At 35.8% G+C, this 18840-nt stretch overlaps 1 protein-coding gene across 8 annotated transcripts in view; it reads right to left on the bottom strand.

Annotated features, from left to right (window-relative positions):
- The window catches only part of Kiaa1109 (KIAA1109 ortholog), a 166270-nt gene that overhangs the window by 112146 nt on the left and 35284 nt on the right, over window positions 1-18840 (bottom strand). For 7 of the 8 annotated variants that reach the window (XM_048333714.1, XM_048333715.1, XM_048333718.1 and 4 more), the window contains exons 12-23: window positions 16405-16561; window positions 15927-16005; window positions 14582-14673; window positions 12996-13113; window positions 11358-11513; window positions 10990-11087; window positions 8157-8335; window positions 7961-8067; window positions 6787-6995; window positions 3898-4125; window positions 3028-3165; window positions 1396-1575 (exon numbers count right to left, since the gene is read on the bottom strand). In XM_048333714.1, the coding sequence (XP_048189671.1) occupies window positions 1396-1575; window positions 3028-3165; window positions 3898-4125; window positions 6787-6995; window positions 7961-8067; window positions 8157-8335; window positions 10990-11087; window positions 11358-11513; window positions 12996-13113; window positions 14582-14673; window positions 15927-16005; window positions 16405-16561 (1741 nt within the window). The remainder of the gene's footprint in view (window positions 1-1395; window positions 1576-3027; window positions 3166-3897; window positions 4126-6786; window positions 6996-7960; window positions 8068-8156; window positions 8336-10989; window positions 11088-11357; window positions 11514-12995; window positions 13114-14581; window positions 14674-15926; window positions 16006-16404; window positions 16562-18840) is intronic. The other variant, XM_048333716.1, reaches the window with a different exon arrangement.

Genomic DNA, 18840 nt, shown 5'->3' with positions numbered 1-18840 from the left:
TATAGCTAACTGGAACTCCAGTATAGAAAGGAACCCATTATCCTCTGAAATTTCAATTTAAAGACATTGGGAGATGTGTATACATGACATTATCCTCTCAAGGAGGCATGTAATTTCACCTATTAGACAATGTGAATTTTGCATTTAAAACATATGAAGAAGAAGCTAAGGTATCTGTCAGTACATAATGTATGTGGGTAAGAGTGATGGCAAGATTGTAGTGCAGAAAGGAAATATGTCATTTTAAGAATACATCAATTTGTAAATATCAGACTCTTTCAGTCCTCAGAACAAAAGGTTGTGTCCAGTCTGTAGGTTAATCTATTAGAAAACATTGCTTTGTATATTCTTGTTTTTATCTGTTTACTTCAGGATGAGAAGTGAGGATAGTACGGAGAAGGCAATTATAAGATATATTCAGGAGGCACTGAATATTTATTTTCACTAATTTTAATACATTCCATCACACGTAATAATACTGAGATGTCATTCAACTCCAAAATAGCCCTTCCTAAATCAATGTACTTAGAATATTCCTAGAATACATTTGCTGCCTTCTGACAATTTTTGTCCAATATAAGATGGTACCGGGATCCTTTATGTACCTTCTTGGTGCTGCTACCTACCCGTAAGAACACAGTATGTTTCAGACACATTCCATGTACATTCTCAATTGTAGTTAAAATTGACTATATACATTCCTGTGACATGCATTCATATTATCAAAATACATGACTTGACAGGTGAACTATGACAGTACTACGGCTATTCAACTAAATTGCATTTGTCTATATCTAGGACTATGAAATCTTTAAGGCCTCCGATCCTTCAGTTAGATGGATGGAATATATTTAGCTATAAGGATCACACCTAACATTCAGATGTACTTACTGGAATATTTATTTTTATGTTTTAAAGAGCTAGTATCCATTGTCATCACTACTAATAGATATAAATTATTACCTATGCTGCCTATTCATTTAACATCATAAGGACAATTTTCAAATCTTACTTAAAAGAAAGCAAAGCCCTTAGAAAATTACTCCATATACTAAGAAAAAGATAGTTCTAATAGTTTTTCCACAATTGTCTTCAGACAACTATAATATTTTATATTTGTATGTATTCATATATATCCTCATATACATATATCTTAATATATTTTAACAATAAAGTTCTAGAGTAATTTTAATCCTGAGTCTTTCCCAAAGGAAGACTCATATTCTTGTACTATATGGAACTACATAATTCATCTACTGCTAAGTATGAATGGCAAGAATGGCCTTCATCAGAGAGTCCTTAGTGAACACTGAACTTGTCATACAAGTGATTCTGGGGATGGTGATAAGGAAGGGAAAAAGAGAATACATCTGAAGATGGTATAGAGAGTCTCACCTGTGGTGCTGTGATCTTAGCTGTAAGGCTGCCAGCCTGCACATCAATTAGCCATGCATATTCTAAGGAATCACTTCCCAAAGGAAGACCTTCTGCTGAAAACATAGCATGTGCTCTCAGCTGCAGCCCCGACAAGGTGATGTGACCTTCCCTGAGTACTTCATCCACAGGGGGGCGCTGCTGGGAACAATAGAAGGAAGTGTAAGAAAACATCGTCATTCCTAAATGCTTTAGCCCTGCAGAGATGAATGACCAAATGTACTATCTGGAAAATAAGACTTCTCCTACTGTAACACCTCATTATGACAGCCCACCTACAGAGAATGACTGCTGAGTCCAAAGTATACAGATTATTGGCTAGTAGCTGCTTCTATCAATAAAGAGGAACTAGTACTTGGCCAGGATATATAAGAGGTCAGTGGAAAGGCACAATCATATGATGAAAATATTGAAAAGATAAAGAAAAGAAGAAAAACCATTATGAGCACAAGATAAAGAACTAGGAAGAGGAGGACAATATCCATATAGATTATGATGTCTATACCAAAAAAATACCAAAAAGCAGCATATATTTCAGAGTGAAAATTCCCAAGACATATTCAGAAAGGTACCAGAAATGTCCTTTTAAAAAAACCTATTTCATGGAACACTGGTTCCATAGAAAACTGTGAAGACTACAGAGGCCAGAAAGTATGGTGTATGCCTGGAATTCCAGCTACCTGGGAAACAGAGATAGGAGGATCCCATTTCCGGATCAGCCTGGGATAAACAGTTAGCAAGACCCTATCTCACAATGGAATTCTGTGCTTCCTTCAGGAAGAATGTTTGCCCCATTTGTAAGGAAATGGAAAGATTTGGACAAAGTTATATTAAGTCAAGTGAGCCAGACCAAAGAAACATATTCCATGGTTCTCCTCATGGGTAATAATTAGTATATGCCTAGGATAGTCCTAGCAGAGGTTCACAATAGCCCAATAGCTATGTACATATGACCACATAAAATGATGCTAATCGAAATGATCTCCACCATATGGAAACAAAAGGGTTTGTTTTATGTGTGTGGCTGTTTTGTTCTCCCCCCCCCCCCCCCCCGTGTACTGTTTGCAGTTATTTCTTTTGTTTTTCTTCTCCTCTGGTTTATTCCCCATGATCAATGTTTCTGATTCCAGTATCCTTGGTCTTATATATAAGTTTATTTGATTTGGGGAAGGGAAAGGGAATCAGAAATGGTGGGATGCAACAGTGATACTCACTAGGCATTATGTTGGAAGTGAACTTTATAACTTGTGGGGGAGGAGAGTCAGAGATTGGTGGAGAAAGCAGAGAAAATGAGAGGGGATAAAACACTGCTTGAAAAGAAATGTACTCATTATCTTACTTATGTAACTGTAACCCCTCTATACATCACTTCTACAATAATTTCTTTTTTAAAAAGACAATAAAGGTAAGTATAATTTAGGATCATATAAACATGGAGCAACAGAGAAAAACAATGGGACTCTTGAAATAACATTCATAGATATGCATAGACACAAACCTGAATTAAGTCACTAATTTTAAAAGAAGCCGTATATTCCACACAGAGGAAAAACATCGTTTGAACATGTCTTCACCAAATCTCAGTTTCATTACCTGATAGTTATCACTGACAAACACATTCAGGGGTGACAGGACAAGCTGCAGCATAGTCTCTCTGAACCCCTTTTTCATCTCAAAACACAGCCTTTCCAAGAAGGCTGTGGGGCACTCAGGACCATCAGCAGTTCCATGCTAGTCACACAAAACACAAGGAAAAAAGCCACTGGTGAGAAGTTATAGAAAAATAAAAACTATACTTAGTGATTAGGAGAATTTGATTTTCAAAAGAAGTAACAACGCATACTGACAAAAGTAATTACTTGGCACCTTAGGAAGGACACTGAGTGCCAGAGGGGACCTCGTCTATGCAGTGCAGGTTCCTATCGTCCCTGCTGGACAGTGTAAGTAATGCTCCAGCGCCTATCACCTCTCCCTCACAACTCCTGATCCAAAGTCCTGAAAGCATAATAACTGAAAGCATAATAACTGCAGTCCCGGTCAGCCTCAACACGGCCAAGGCTCATCTTTAGAGTAAAAAAGGAATCCGCGCTGGATCCAAACCTGAAGCACAATTCAACGTCTAGGACAAGCCTGAAATATGATTTTACAATAGGCTCATCATAATGGTCCAAACCAGTCTAGGGCCTCAAAATGCAAAGTGCTAGAATATCATCAGGTTAACAATAAACACAACTCTGTATCATGACTAAGTGTGCTAGTTACACAGAATAGCAAAGAAGGAGCTGGTGTAAAAGAAGATATATAGAAAGAAAATAATCATGAGATATAAAAAAGAAGCTAACTTTCTACAGCTAGAGGTAAATTCGAAAGATTTTTTTTAATCTAATAGCCTTGAGTATGTGTGTACTATTCTAAATAAATGTCATTATATACTACAGACCATTCTGATACGTAAACACTTACAACAGGAAGACGCCCATGAACTTTGTACAAATTAACAAGGACGGTGATATCCCAAGGACGCAAAGTGAGAGGATGAATTGACTTGGCTGAACTTTCATTTTCCTTCTTGTCATTTTCCATCCCAACAGCAGTCCACCCAGAGCTGGAGGAGGTTGACAGGGAGAGCACGGGGCTGGAAACAACCTCCTCAAAGTCCATGTACATGTCATCTTCCCCAAAGTAGTTCTCCTAGAAATAGTAACAAAACCAAGAGAATTACACCACAGTTCCCCCATGAGCCCTACATTTATATGTAATACTGTACTTTATATGTAAGTACTGTACTTACTCTACTGTATTTAATTAAAAGTACCAGACCTATTTCCACAATATATCAAAATATGTATTTACCTTAGTGAATATCTTGTATTAGCAAAAAGGCAAATGATCACAAAAGTTTATAGTAAAGCTTTGTGACACCATCCCAACTCTAGCAAAAACTTGTCATTTAGTTAATCAAAGATTACTCTGAATATCTGCATGGTTCAATAGTTTTCAATTTTTGCTTCTGAGTTCTCAAGCACTCCCCACAGTCACTCACCCTTTAAGGAAAGAAGATTGATTTGCAAAAATCAATTTGCCTAAGTCCAATTAGTTACATGTTATAACTGATATATTACAGTTGGAATATTTAAAAGAATGTTGCAACAGCTTTAATAAAATTATCCAATTTTGATCAGACAACGAACTGCATGTGTTATCAACAGCTATCAAATATTCTTTGACATATTTCACTCACTTTTTATTGTCAAAGTGTTTCAACTATTAATATTCTGAATTGTTTTGCACCTGAAATTATAACATAGTAACAAAATAGCCTGGCATTGACACAAAAGCAGACATAAAGATCAACGGAGCAAAGCAGAAGACTAAGAAATAAAAATCACACTGCCAAAGCCATCTAATCTTTGACAAAGGAGCCTGAACATGCACCAGAGCAAAGGCAGACTCTTCACCAAGTGGTGCTAGAAAATTGGCTCTGTTCACACATGTATGCATATGGCATAAAAGAACATAATATGAAAAACAAATTAGGCAAATACAAATGGTGCATGACAGTGGTCTCAGAGCTCAGAAGGCAAAGAACAAGATACTATCTGAAACACAAACAAAAAGCAAAAGGACTAGGAATGTGGCCTAATAGAGTGCTTGCCTAACAATTGAGAGGCTCTGCATTCAACCCATTAGCACTGCAAAAATAGTAATTATTACTGAATAAGTAAATAGGAATAAAGTAAGATGCTAAGGGGAAAAAAGGTAACCAATAGCAATTTGGGGTTTTACAAATAGTAATTATTTCCTTTACATCTTAAGATAAATTAATGCTTACAACACTTTTTAGCAAATATGATACAGCAACCCAAATCCTGAGACTTTTATGTACTTTCAAAACCCTATTAAGCCAGTCCTTCCTCCAAAAAGCCTTCACTAAAGATCTTGACTGGCTCTCCCTACGAACTCTGATCATCCTAGTGCCTCTCCAGAATTAATCACTCCTACTACTGTGGATTTCAGAATTCCCTGTTACCTAAGGTGTTTGGTTTTTTTTTAGTGGTTGTGGGACTTGATCTCTGGGCTTGGGCTCTGTCCCTGAGCTCTTCAGCTCAAGGCTAGCACTCTACCACTAGAGCCACAGCGCTACTTTCTGGTCTTTTGGTGGTTAGTTGGAGATAAGAGTCTCACTGACTTTTCCTGCCCAGGCTGGCTTTCAACTGCGATCATCAGATCTCAGCTTCCTGAGTAGCTAGGATTACAGGCGTGACCCATGGAAACCAGGCTTAAGTTTTTAATATCCAAATCTCTGCAGCTATGTAAGTAAGTGCAAAAGAAAGCAAGTAAGTACGCTATGTAAAGTTAAAACCACCCAAGCATCACTCCTACAACAAACTCTCCTGTTGATGATGAGAAAAAATTCTTTCATCAGCAGACATACTTCATATCCAACATTAAATTGAAAACAAAAGGTAAAGCAAACTTTTAAAATCCTGGGGAAAATGCAAAACCTCATGAAAATAATGTTAATTGATCCTGGAACACTATTATCATCACAGGCTGAGCTATCAAGCTATAAGCAAGGTTTAAAACATCAGAGTAGTAATCAGAAAGAAGTAGTAAATTAGTAAAATGATGATTACTGGTAAGAATCTTCTTTGAAAGTATAATCAGAATATAAAAAAAATAATCATCAACTCTAAAAACTGAAGAAATCCTCAAATATTTGCCCCCAAACAGTCTGTCTTTGTAATCATGCTTCAGATATCAACTCTCAAGTGTCAAGATACTGTGCAATCACATAAATTCAGTGGAAAAATTGTGTCAGGAGAAATCAGCATCAATCCACTCTTTGTTCTAGGATACACTGCACATTTATTCAGAACTGAAATTTTGCATATTCTGCTCTAAACTTAATATATTTACTTTTCCTTTAAAATAAAGCCCCAATCAAATCTTGGCTCATTTTTTACTTTCATTTTCATGAAGTGTTATCATCTGTTTTCAGTGGAGACACTTGAAATAACAAGCAATGCTTCTGTGGTTGTATTATGTGTCAAATTTAGTCCATAAATCTGTTGATACTTTAGCTATCACTCTAACTTATTGGAAAACAGACCTGTATCATCTTTATCCATAACTAGCACCATTCCTAGAACACTCAGAGTTAAAGTTGTTGACTGCCTTTTACTAAGTGATAAGCAATGCTGTAACTGATTCTGTGGTCCAAGTTCAGTAAACATCATTTAATGAGTATCCTCAAAAATTTAAATCATACAACATAATATTTCAAAAGGTCTTAATTATCATGTTTCAGCTGCCTACATGGAAAAATGTATGCTCTTTTAAAAATCCTACCTTTATACAGAGAAAGGCATTTAGCAGAGGTCCATAGAGAGTTATCTGAGAATCTGGGGAAAGTTCCATTTCGACATGTAGTTTATCTGGTGGCAGTTCTGAAGGATCCACAGGAGGGCGTGAAGAGGTCAAGGGGGAAGAAACAATTCTGTCTGATGTTTTCTGTCCTGGCCTTAGGACAGACAACATTGTTTCTTCCATTTCAGACACTACAGGAAATTGAGGGGGAAGAAAGATGAATATTGGGGAAGGAAGGAGGAAATGATCTCCTAAAAGTACTTCAAGAAAATACTAAGGAATTTTACTTTTTTACTAAGAAATTTTTACTTTTTGAGTATAAAATCAAATGATCTTGCTTCACCAATAGTATGTAATTTTTAAAAAGACTGGAAAAAATGATCTCCTAAAAGTTCTTCAAGGAAATACTAAGAAATTTTACTTTCTGAGTATAAAATCAAATGATCTTGGTATGCCTATAATATGTAATTTTAAAAAAGACTTGAAAGACCAATAATTAAGAAGGCAAATAAAAAAACAACTTCATGGATACATGGAGAAAATGCATAAACCAGACAGTACAGAAAAAATGAAAAGTTGCTGTCAGCATAATTAACATCCTTAATAAGTCCCTGTGATACAAATGTGGTCATCACTTCAGTGTAATATTATTACCCACTAGACTATAGGAACAACTATGAAAACTATTCTTTGAAACTTTACACACTGGAAAAATACGAACAAAACAATTATGACTTTTTTGGACACAAGAGTAGGGCAAACTACCTTCAGGAAGTTATGGACTATATGACAGTAGCCAAAATGCATTAAAGAAACATTTTTTTAATCAAGCAAATTAAATATACAAATTAACCCACCTATGACTTCATATTCTAGCTCTATTGCTCCTAGTTTGAGAAAGTTACTTTTTCTGAGCCTATTTTTCCAACTCCAAAATAATTATCTCCTTCAGAGTTATAAAGATTCTACAACCATCATTTAATCTATTCAGTAAATGCTCAAAACTTGGCTATAATCATTCCAGAATATTTAAAAGATTGTAAATTTAAATAATTATCTTAGAACAAATGCATTTCCATTTTTTTATTCTTTGATATCTAATGAGTATGAATCAACAGCAGCTATTTCAAAGTACAAATTCTATAAAAACTCTTACATGATTGCTTTAGCTGTTCATCTGCCTTTTGTGGATAAATTGGATGCCATGTGTAATCAATTGTAAGCAGGACACTTGGGACAGTCCAGCATTCAACCCAGCCAGCCCTATGAAAAGAAATAAACAGTTTCCAGTCAGATATTTTTTTCTCCACATATAAGCACAAAATGCCTGTTCACTAACTTTTTGTACTCACTTTTCCTGAGTAACGTTGCGCCATTTTGGTTTAACTGTTTTCTGACCACTCTGGCACTCACCAGGAATGCCAGCATCATGAATCGTCTTATTTGGGTGGCAATTCTTTACCAGCATAAATAATGAATATTTACTAGGGTGGCAATCTGGCAGAAACAAATGAAGATCAACATCTTCTCCCTAAAAAATAATTTATAAAAATTCAAGCAATAAAATCAGTACATCAATATGTTACACCACTATTTGCAAGCAAACCAATACATACTGTAACAATCTTGAAAATGAATTCAATGTAAGATACTAAAACTTAAATCATGTATTTTTACTAAATAGTCAAGTAAGATTTTGTTAGGTTTTGTTAAATTCTGACCAGAAAAAAATTTTTTACACACATTAAGAAATAGTATGGGGCTGGGGATATAGCCTAGTGGCAAGAGTGCCTGCCTCGGATACACGAGGCCCTAGGTTCGATTCCCCAGCACCACATATACAGAAAATGGCCAGAAGCGGCGCTGTGGCTCAAGTGGCAGAGTGCTAGCCTTGAGCGGGAAGAAGCCAGGGACAGTGCTCAGGCCCTGAGTCCAAGGCCCAGGACTGGCCAAAAAAAAAAAAAAAAAAGAAAGAAATAGTACAATGAGGGCTGGGGATATGGCCTAGTGGCAAGAGTGCCTGCCTCATATACATGAGGCCCTGGGTTCGATTCCCCAGCACCACATATACGGAAAATGGCCAGAAGTGGCGCTGTGGCTCAAGTGGCAGAGTGCTAGCCTTGAGCAAAAAGAAGCCAGGGACAGTGCTCAGGCCCAGAGTCCAAGCCCCAGGACTGGCCAAAAAAAAAAAAAAAAAGAAATAGTACAATGAAACTGTAACCTCTCTGTACATCAGTTTGACAATACAAATTTTAAAAAAGAAATAGTACATATTTGACATGATAGTGTAACACTGTCTTCTATGGTTCCATGGATAGTTAGTGTAAAATTCAATTTAAAAAGAGAAAAGATTCGGCCAGATGGCACATGCTTTTAATTCCAGCTACTGGGCTGGCCCAGACAAAAGCAAGACTACCAACACCAAACACACACACACACACACACACACACACGCGCGCGCGGTAAGTATGGCTCAAGGCGCAAGTGAAAAAGCACTTGCTTACACAAGAAATCCCTCATTAAAAAAAAGAAAAGAAAAAACTCTACTATAAGCTCAGATGAAAAACGTTCTCTTTTTTGTAATTTTAAAACAATATTATCTCTTGAATTTTAATAAAATTGGATTTCATATTTTTTTCTTTTAGGGCCTCTATTCTTTGTTCATTGGGATGTCTAGTATATTTTCTTTCTTTTGGGTATTTCTAATGTTCAAAATTGCATTATACACTTAGCTTAACTGTACAATGGGGTTTCACTCTATCTCCATACACACATACAATGTACTTGGCTTTTCCCTTCTCTGTTCATCCTTAACCACTATCCTCTTCCTCTCCCCTACATGGTTTAAATAATTTTACTGAGTTTCACTATGCTATTTTCATATATACATATACATACATACATACACACACACAGACATTATGCACTTCTATTATATTTATCCCTATAATACACAAGAAAGAAACTACAAAATGCAGAATATAATCAATTAGGGAATTTTTTTTTTTTTTTTTGCTGGCCAACTTCTTAGGGGGAACATGTTAACTACAAAAAAGGAAGCACTGAGGGAAACCAGAGAGTCTATGTTTCTTTAAGTCTGGTTCACTTCATTTAGAGTGATTTTTTTCCAAGTCTTTCCATTTCCTTATGTATGGGGCAATACCATTCTTTCTGATAGAAGCATAGGATTCCATCTTGATCTATTCATCTACTGAGGGGCATCTGGCTATGGTAAATATTGCTTCAATGAACATGTTTGTGCTGGTAGTCTTGTTTGTGATCCTTTGGTAAATACCCAAAAGTGGGGTTGTTGGGTCATAGGGAGCTCTATTTTTAACCTTTTGAGCAATCTCTATACTGCCTTCCAGAGTGGTTGAGCAAGTTTACATTCCCACCAACTACAGTGTAGTAGGGCTCCCTTTTGGCCACATCCCCACATTTGTTGTTATTAGTTTTCTTTATAATGGCCAATACTACTGGGGTGAGGTGGAATCTCAATGTTGTTTTGATATGCATTTCTTTTATGGCCAGGAATGTTGAGCACTTCTTCATGTGCTTCTTGGCCATTCTTCAGAGAAGTCTCTCATCTCTCTTTAAGTCTAGGATAGTCCTAGCAGATGGTCACAATAGCTCAATAGCTATGTACATATGATCACATAAGATGAGCAAAATGAACTCCAAGTTATGGAAACAAGCAGTTTATCATTGTTATTCTTATTTCTAATGCATTATGTAAAATTATTTCTTTTTTCTTTTGTTTAGATAAACAATGGTTTACCCTCTGTTGTATTTGCTTATGGTACCCTGGATATTGTAAATATGTTTGTCAGAATCAGGGAAGGGAAGGAGAACATCAAAATGGTGAGAAAAAGACTAAAAGTTGAACCAATGCAACAGCAATACTTATAAGACAATATGTAATAAACCAACTGTACAACCGAAGATGGGGGGGGGGCGGAACTCTGGGGGAGGAAAGGTAGGAGAAAAATGAAGGAGAAGGTAACAAGTTTGACAAGAAATGTACTCACTACTTTACATATATAACCCCTCTGTAGATCACTTTGACAAAATTTTTTTTAAAAAAACTTAAAAGAAAAAGGAAGCAACAGGAACTCTGGGATACTGAAGTCAATCAAATTTACTAACAAGCCTTCTGAAATAAACAATGCATCCATTTATACATACTTTTAAGGAGAATTTAGTATTACATGTAGCTGGAACAAAATCCGTAAATGGCAAAGAAAAATCAATGTTTAATGTTTCTCCACAGGCTGCCAGGTACACTATAATAAAAAGAGGAAAAATACTTACTTTTACTGTCAATAAAATCTAAATCTAAAACTGCCTTAAATGCACATCTAAACAAAATTAAATGTAATGTGATGGGTAAAAATCCAATACAGATTCAGAAAAAGTCCTCAAAGAGTTTCACACGATAATGGAGAAAAAGCAATCATAGCAGCTACAAAAATGCTGCAATCAGTACTAATTTTCTTTGTTGGCACATTCCTTAATGAGCAAAATAATACACCTAATTTTTAAAAATTGCTTACCATTTTCCTGTTGTTTAGTAGAACAGTCAATCCAATTGTGCTGATTAGCAGCCCAAATCATTTCAAATTGATGAAACATGACCTTAAAATTCCATGTGTATGGAACAAATGAAAAGATGTCTGGAGCACTATCACTAGACCAGTCTTGAATTAAATCTAAAATTATCAGGGCACAGAACATAAAGTTAACTGAAACTTAGAAAACAAAGGCTTCTAACCAGAAAAAAAAATGTTTTTAACATGTCTTAGATATTTAAGTCTTGGCAGTAAAGTGTATCTCTTTACTAGTCATAGTTCCAAGTATAAAAATTATATACATATGCTATTTTTCAAGAAATTCTAGCAAATAGAAATCACTTAATATTCTACTACCCAAACAATCCAACATTATGAACACATTAACCCTCATTATTTTTCTATGTAGATTTTTGTAATTCTATATTCATGTGTTTTACATTGCTTTTTCATTGAAAAATATTTTTCCTGGTATACCCACATGCATTAATTACAAATTTTGCACTAATAGTTAAAAAGCTAAAACTCTTAGCAGTAAAACTATAATGGAAATTTTCATTCTTATTTCACAAATAAGAAAATGGAAGTTTAAACAATGAAGTAACTTAGTCAACATTACAGTGACAGTAAATAATGTCAGTATAGGATTGTCTATTATGAGTGTTCTATTATCTATTATCCATAATTGTTTCTTGACTACTATTTTTTTTTTGCCAGTCCTGGGGCTTGAACTCAGAGCCTGAGCACTGTCCTTGGCTTCTTTTTGCTCAAGGCTAGCACTCTGCCACTTGAGCCACACAGCTACTTCTGGCCTTTTCTATTTATGTGGTGCTGAAGAATTGAACCCAGGGCTTCACGTATAGGAGACAAGCACTTTACCACTAAGCCATATTCCCAGCCCTATAATTGTTTCTTAATCACCACTATTCCCCAAATATATAGTAGTACTCAGAACAAACTGGATATTTGTAAAGAAGGGATGGAGGGAGGGTTAGGTGAGTAGATGGATGGAGTAAACCAGCAAGCAGTCAGACAATGTTAAGTTGTTGTGGGTAGTCTTTGACCCTAATATAGCAATTCTCTGGGACTATATTTCAGAAAACAATGACATAAATGTGATGATTTGTATGTAGTTACTTTTCTATTACTGATAACTAAGAACACGTTTTTATAGCCATGAAATATGAATAGCTATCAAAACTTGCTCCAAGAAATAACGGCTTATTTTTAACCACTAATAACATCAATTATACAAATGGACATGAGTAAACAGGGACTCTGAATATAAAGCCAATGCTTTTGGGTTTTGATTACAATAATTAATTATTGATTAAAATAATTCAAACAAATAAATTATGAAGTCAAGCTGATACCTAAGTCAAGAACAGAGAGAAATTGATCCATCAAGATCATCTTACCCTCCCCTACACTGATACAAAACACTGGCCTAAGGTATCTGGTTTAGAAGAGAACACAAAACATCTGGATAAAAATGTCCTCTTTGATATTCTCAGCCTGAAAAAAAATTGTAAAAATAAAGCAGGGATGTTTTCAAATCTCTATAGTTAATTTAGAAGAAAAATTTACTAACTCCAAATTCATTTGGAAAAATTATTTACATACCTGTAAAGAAGTTCTTCTGTGCAAAAATGAAGTGGTAGGTGGCTTTGTAAACCTCTAGCTCACACCGCCATGTCTGGGGCATGTTCCAAAGTCGGGGGTAGCTGGCGTTGATGTGGAACTGCAAAACAAATAAACATTAGTGCTTAAAATGAGACACTGTGTCAATGGCACTGGATCAATTCACACGCAGTGGGGAGGAATTAAAACTTCTATTCCTACTGAGCTGAACAGAGATAGCTTTGAGATTTTAGTGTAACTGTGGTGGAAGGAGAGTATCTCAGTAATACCCAGCTCCCTGAAATATTAAGCCATGATGTATGTGGTCAGAACTCTTTGAAAGCAGTGAATTAGTCTGTAGTTTTGAAACTATACTCCAGCTAAACCAGTAGTCTTTATTTCACCTCTGCCTCATTAGAGGCACAGAGTACAGTATGCATAACATATTATTATACAGTGACACCGTCATGGCTATAAAGCTTGGAGTTTCTGCCAAGGAAATGGCTGTCTGACATGGAACCACATTCCCACACAGCCTCAGGTATTAACAAAAGATCAAGAAGTCTAATGAATGATGACACTTAACAAACACTAAATATGCCAATTTAAAATGTATTTATGGTGTTTGATAAATCCTTGGTAGGTGAGAAATTCTCTCCTAATTTACATGTATGAAATTAAGACACTTATGACAACATGTTAAACCAATTCTATGAGTACTAAACATTCTACATACTGGCTTTTGTAGTTACTATCCTCATAAAAAAAAGAAAGAAAGAAAAAAATGTTCCTAATCAATGCATTTCCAATCTGCAATTTGAATCATGGCATTTTCACACTGCTTCTGTTTCTAATGGGAGGAACTCAAGGACTTTCTTCTTCTAACCGTATTCACTCAGTTAAAAAGCAAAATGAACAACCTTATTTAAGCCCTGAGGAAGAGCCCAATAGGGCTAAGAAATCATATTATAAAAAATATCTTACTTGGAATTTTGGATAAATTTACTCCAAAAGTATGGGGTCTAAAAGTAATATTCTACCAAAGTCTTCACACTTTTCATTGCCTTCTGCTCACTTGCCGAAGCAAAGCAGGAGATGCCAAGGCAGTCTATGACACTAGGAAGAGAAGAGAGTGCACTTTTCTTCCCCCAAATGGGGTCAAGAACCCTGATGCTTTATGAATAAAAACCCTGTATGGCTCTGTAACTGATTTTGGTACCCTGGTTATTATATATGCATAATCAGAACTAGGGAAGAGAAGGGGAACATCAAAGTGGAGAGACAAAGGGTAAAAGGTGAACCAATGCAACAGCAATACTTACAATATGCTGTAAAACAAATGCACAACTTGGGGGGGGAGGGGTTCCAGGAGGAGGAAGGTGGGAGAAAAATAAGAGGGAGAAGTAACAAATTGGATAAGAAATGTACTCACTGCCTTACATATAAAACTGCAACCCCTCTGTACATCACTTTGACAATAAATAAATAAAAATTTCCAAATAACATTTTATTTAAATTTTATAGCAGAAAAGTCAAACCAAATTTGTACTGCATCCAAGTATGTGTATCATCGTATATGCTAGACTTACTGCCACCATTTCTGCTTCCAGAAGGGTCCGGTATTGCATGCTGGTAGTGGCATCAACATGTAATAGCTGTCCTTTAATTGCAGGGGTATAACCTAATAAAAACAGAAAATAAGGACAAGAAAACAAGCACACAATTAGAAATCTTGGACTAGAACTTCTACCATCACCTAAAAGGCAAACTGCTGAAAAATGGTGGTAAGTCACTGTCCAAATATGCCTCAAGTTGCTAAGATGACGGGATCCTTCTTATCTTGAACAACTCTCATTCAGGAAAGATCTCCACCATGTACTACCTATGTAGATTTTGCTTTTGAGTCCCAAACTAAAGCATTCTCTCAGTATTTATGGGGGGTTGCTTCCACAAACCTCTTTCAATAACAAAATATGTACATGCTCAAATCCTTTATATAAAAAGCCACAGGAGGGGCTAGGAATATGGCCTAGAGGTAAAATGTTCACCTCGTATACATGAAGCCCTGGGCTCAATTCCTCAGCACCACATATATAGAAAAAGCTGGAAGTGGCGCTGTGGATCAAGTAGTAGAGTGCTAGCCTTGAGGAAAAAGAACCCAGGGACAGTGCACAGGCCCTGAGTTCAAGCCCCAGAACTGGCAAAAAACAAAACAAAACAAAAAAAAAAAAAGCCACAGGATTTTCCTATTACATATAGACATGGCCCACATGTTTCAAATTACCTCTAGGACAGTTATAATATCAAAGGCAACATAAATTCCATGTAAATTCCATGTAAATAGTTGTTATACTATATTGTTTTAGGAATAAGAAAAACTAAACATATTCAATACAAACAAAATGTTTAAAATATTTTTAAAATGTTTTCAACTCAGTTGAATCCATGGATATGGAGGGCTGATTATATGTGCCTATTTCTACACATCAGTTTTGAACCCTTTTATGCAACTCACATTTTCTTATTTATCAGCAGACTCAAGAATACATATTTGCTCCATTTTCAACCATTCCTTATATAATGAGTTTTGAATTAACCTCTATTCCTCATGGAATGACCATTTTCCAACAATGCAGTCCATTTTCCACAAAGGTAGGAAAGCAGAGAATCACAATTCCTTTCTGGATGGGATTCCTCTCTATGAACACTCATCTAGGGTCAGTATTATATTGCTAGTTACATGTATCCTCTTATCAAGGTTGGTTTTTTTTTCCCTTTCCAAATACCTGAATCTGGCTTACAATTACATTATTCTGCCTAAGACCTAAGTCTACTTTATACTTTATTAATGTTCATGTAAAAGAACTATTATCACTTATACAGTAATCTTTTCACTAATCATTTCAGATTAAAAAAAGAACTATTACCACTCACCATTTTCTTCAACTGTCATTGGAATATTAATTTCTAAATATGAGCCAGCTCCTACATTCACATGTACAGCATTTGTTTCCTACCAAAAGAATAAAATTCATTTATATAAAAAAATTTAGTCCCATCATCTTTATTTTTCTTATCAAAGGAATTATGAATGTTGTGAAACAAGCACTAAAAATCTGTAAGAACAAGAGTTCAAATTTATAACTAAATTAAAGTAAAACAATGTAGCCAAACGCCAAAGGGAAACCAAACCACAGTATAACATTAAGGTCTATAATTACTCAACATTAGTGTCTCTTTCTTAATTGTAGTTAATAAAAGTATGAAAGTAAGATACATAAAATCATTTGTGGGGAGTGAAGCAAAGCTCATAGAAATGAGTTTAAGGACAAGAATGGGTACCAGAAAAGTTGTCTAGACAATACTGTTCAAATTTTAAACACAATTTCTACTACACTATTACAATAATTACCCTGTTTTTAGTAAATAGTAAGTCAATGGTAGCATCTGCTATAATATTCATTCGTAGTTCAAAAGCAAGGATCTGTCTTGGTCTTCCAGGCTGTGCAATTTCAGAAACTTTCAGAACTTGATAATCGGGTGGAAAGAAAAACTTCCATAAACAATCTCTATAGAAGAAGGTAGATAGAAAAAAAAAGACATGTTATGCAAACAAAGACTACCTCTGATAAGGGGCCAAATTAATTTTATAAGGATAAATAACAATTGCTCTCATTTGACAATTACTGTTTCTCCAACATCGTGACACTTTATAAACTATTACCAAGTAAGACATAGGTAAGACCACATTTGATTATACAAGTGCACTGTACATAATTAAAAACATTTTACATTCTGTATCTAAAGAAAGAATGACAGAAGATAGCTTAATTAGAACTCCACTCCCACACTAAACAACTGACTTAAGCTTTCTGAGAAAACGTGACTTGCTTCCTTGTCTATGATGCAGGCCCGACATAACTTGTCTTTAAGGATGCTTCTAAGGATTAAATGACAACATATGTGAAAAACTGAGCAGGTCACAGAGCATGGAAAATTTGTTATTCTTTTCATAATCATTTTTAATCAATAAGGTACCAATAAAAGGCTAAAGACTGACTTATTTCTAAAAAGTACATAGGTGTTTAGATGCTCAGACTCCCAATGTATTAGTGTCTATCAAATAATAAAGAGAAACTTAATAAGCCTCCAATTCAATGTGAGCAGATCTTAACAGAATGCTGCTCATACATTCAGGGAAGGGACAAGTTTGTGGTTTTTAAAGATAAAGTTTGAAGAAGCAGTCAGCAGTGACAGAAAATACTACTTGGAATGAAAGACTTTATATACTACAAATTGTGAGACTACTAGTCTAGCATGTGCTTAGTGAAAAGGAAGAGAGAAAAACGAGTTGAGAGAAAAACAGAAATAGACAGAAACAGAGACAGAGACCAAAGAAAGAAGGGAGGAGACAAGGAAAGAAGGAGATTGGCAGAGAAAGACAGATTATATTATTTTTGTTATTATAAAGGTGATGTCAGAAGGATTATAGTTGAGATCATATTATTTGATAAAGAATATTTCTAATAATAGGTAGTACTTTCAAAACTAAAAAGTATCAAAAGTCCCATTACCTCAAGAGTCAGTGACATCCCAGTGACATCTGATTCAGAGAATGACTTGACTGACATCTATTCAAGAAAACTAGCTTTTTAGGCACAGTGTCTAACACCTATAATCCCAGCTATGTGAGATGCAGAGATAAGAGGATTGTGTGTGGTTCAAGGTCAACCCAAGCACTACCAAATGAAAAAGAAGAGACACATCTTCCAAGAAAAAAGATGTGGTGAGGCATGCCTGTAAACCCAGCAGGAGACCTAAGGAAAGGCGAAGGACAGAGGACTGAGGCAAGCCAAAATAAACATGAGATCCTAACTAAAAAGAGAGAGAGAGAGAGACAGAGAGACAGAGAGACAGAGAGAGAGAGAACTAAAGTAAAAAGGGCTGGAGATGTAGCTGAAATGATTGAGTACTTACTTAGAAAATATGAAGCCCTGAGTTCAAACCCTAGTACATCCAAAAACTGAGGGAGTTTAGATGTTTCTTTACAATTAATTAACAAATGTTTTCTCCTTTTATATTCTACAGTAAGTAGAAAAATGCTCATAGTATAATAAAAATAAAATGGATACAGTGACTAGTAAGAAGCCAGACAGGTACAGTAATTCAAGAATATAGTTTCAGTTACTTAAAAGACTGAGACTGGAGAACCACTTGAGTTCAAGATAGCCTGAACTTTGTTAGGGGGAGAGAGAGAGAGAGAGAGAGAGAGAGAGAGAGAGAGAGAGAGAGAGAGAGAGAGAGAGAGACACACACACGCACACGCACGTATGTTTTAGATCTCCTGTATAAAATCTATTCTTTCTTTTTTGGCAGTGCTGAAATCAAACATGGTACATGCCAGGCATTGTTGGCCCTTGATTTAAATTTTTGAGACAGGGTCTCAATATGTAGCTCCACCTAGCCTCAAGCTCCATCCCCCTGCCTTCTTCTGCCTCCTGTCTGCTGAAATCCATGCCCAGTCACAGTTCTTTTTCTGGTGCCACTACTGAATAACTCAGGCCTTACTCATTTGGCCTCCTTGCTCAGTGCTGGCACTCTACCATCTAAGCTATACCCTCACTTCTAGCTTTATTCTTTCTTTTCTGCTTATTACTTGTAGATAAGCTTTATGGACTTTTCTACCCAAGCGGGCTTCAAACCGTGATGCTCAGATCTCAGCCTCCTGAGTAGCTAGGATTATAGGTGTGAGACACCAGCATCCAGCTTCACAGTTCTTTATTATTACAGAACTTTGAACTACCTTCAGGACCTACAAGACAATCCTCCATTGTCTCATGCATCTGTT

This window comes from Perognathus longimembris, chromosome 24, assembly GCF_023159225.1.
Source record: "Perognathus longimembris pacificus isolate PPM17 chromosome 24, ASM2315922v1, whole genome shotgun sequence".
Taxonomy (NCBI): Eukaryota; Metazoa; Chordata; class Mammalia; order Rodentia; family Heteromyidae; genus Perognathus; species Perognathus longimembris.
This window is presented reverse-complemented; position numbering and strand designations above follow the sequence as displayed.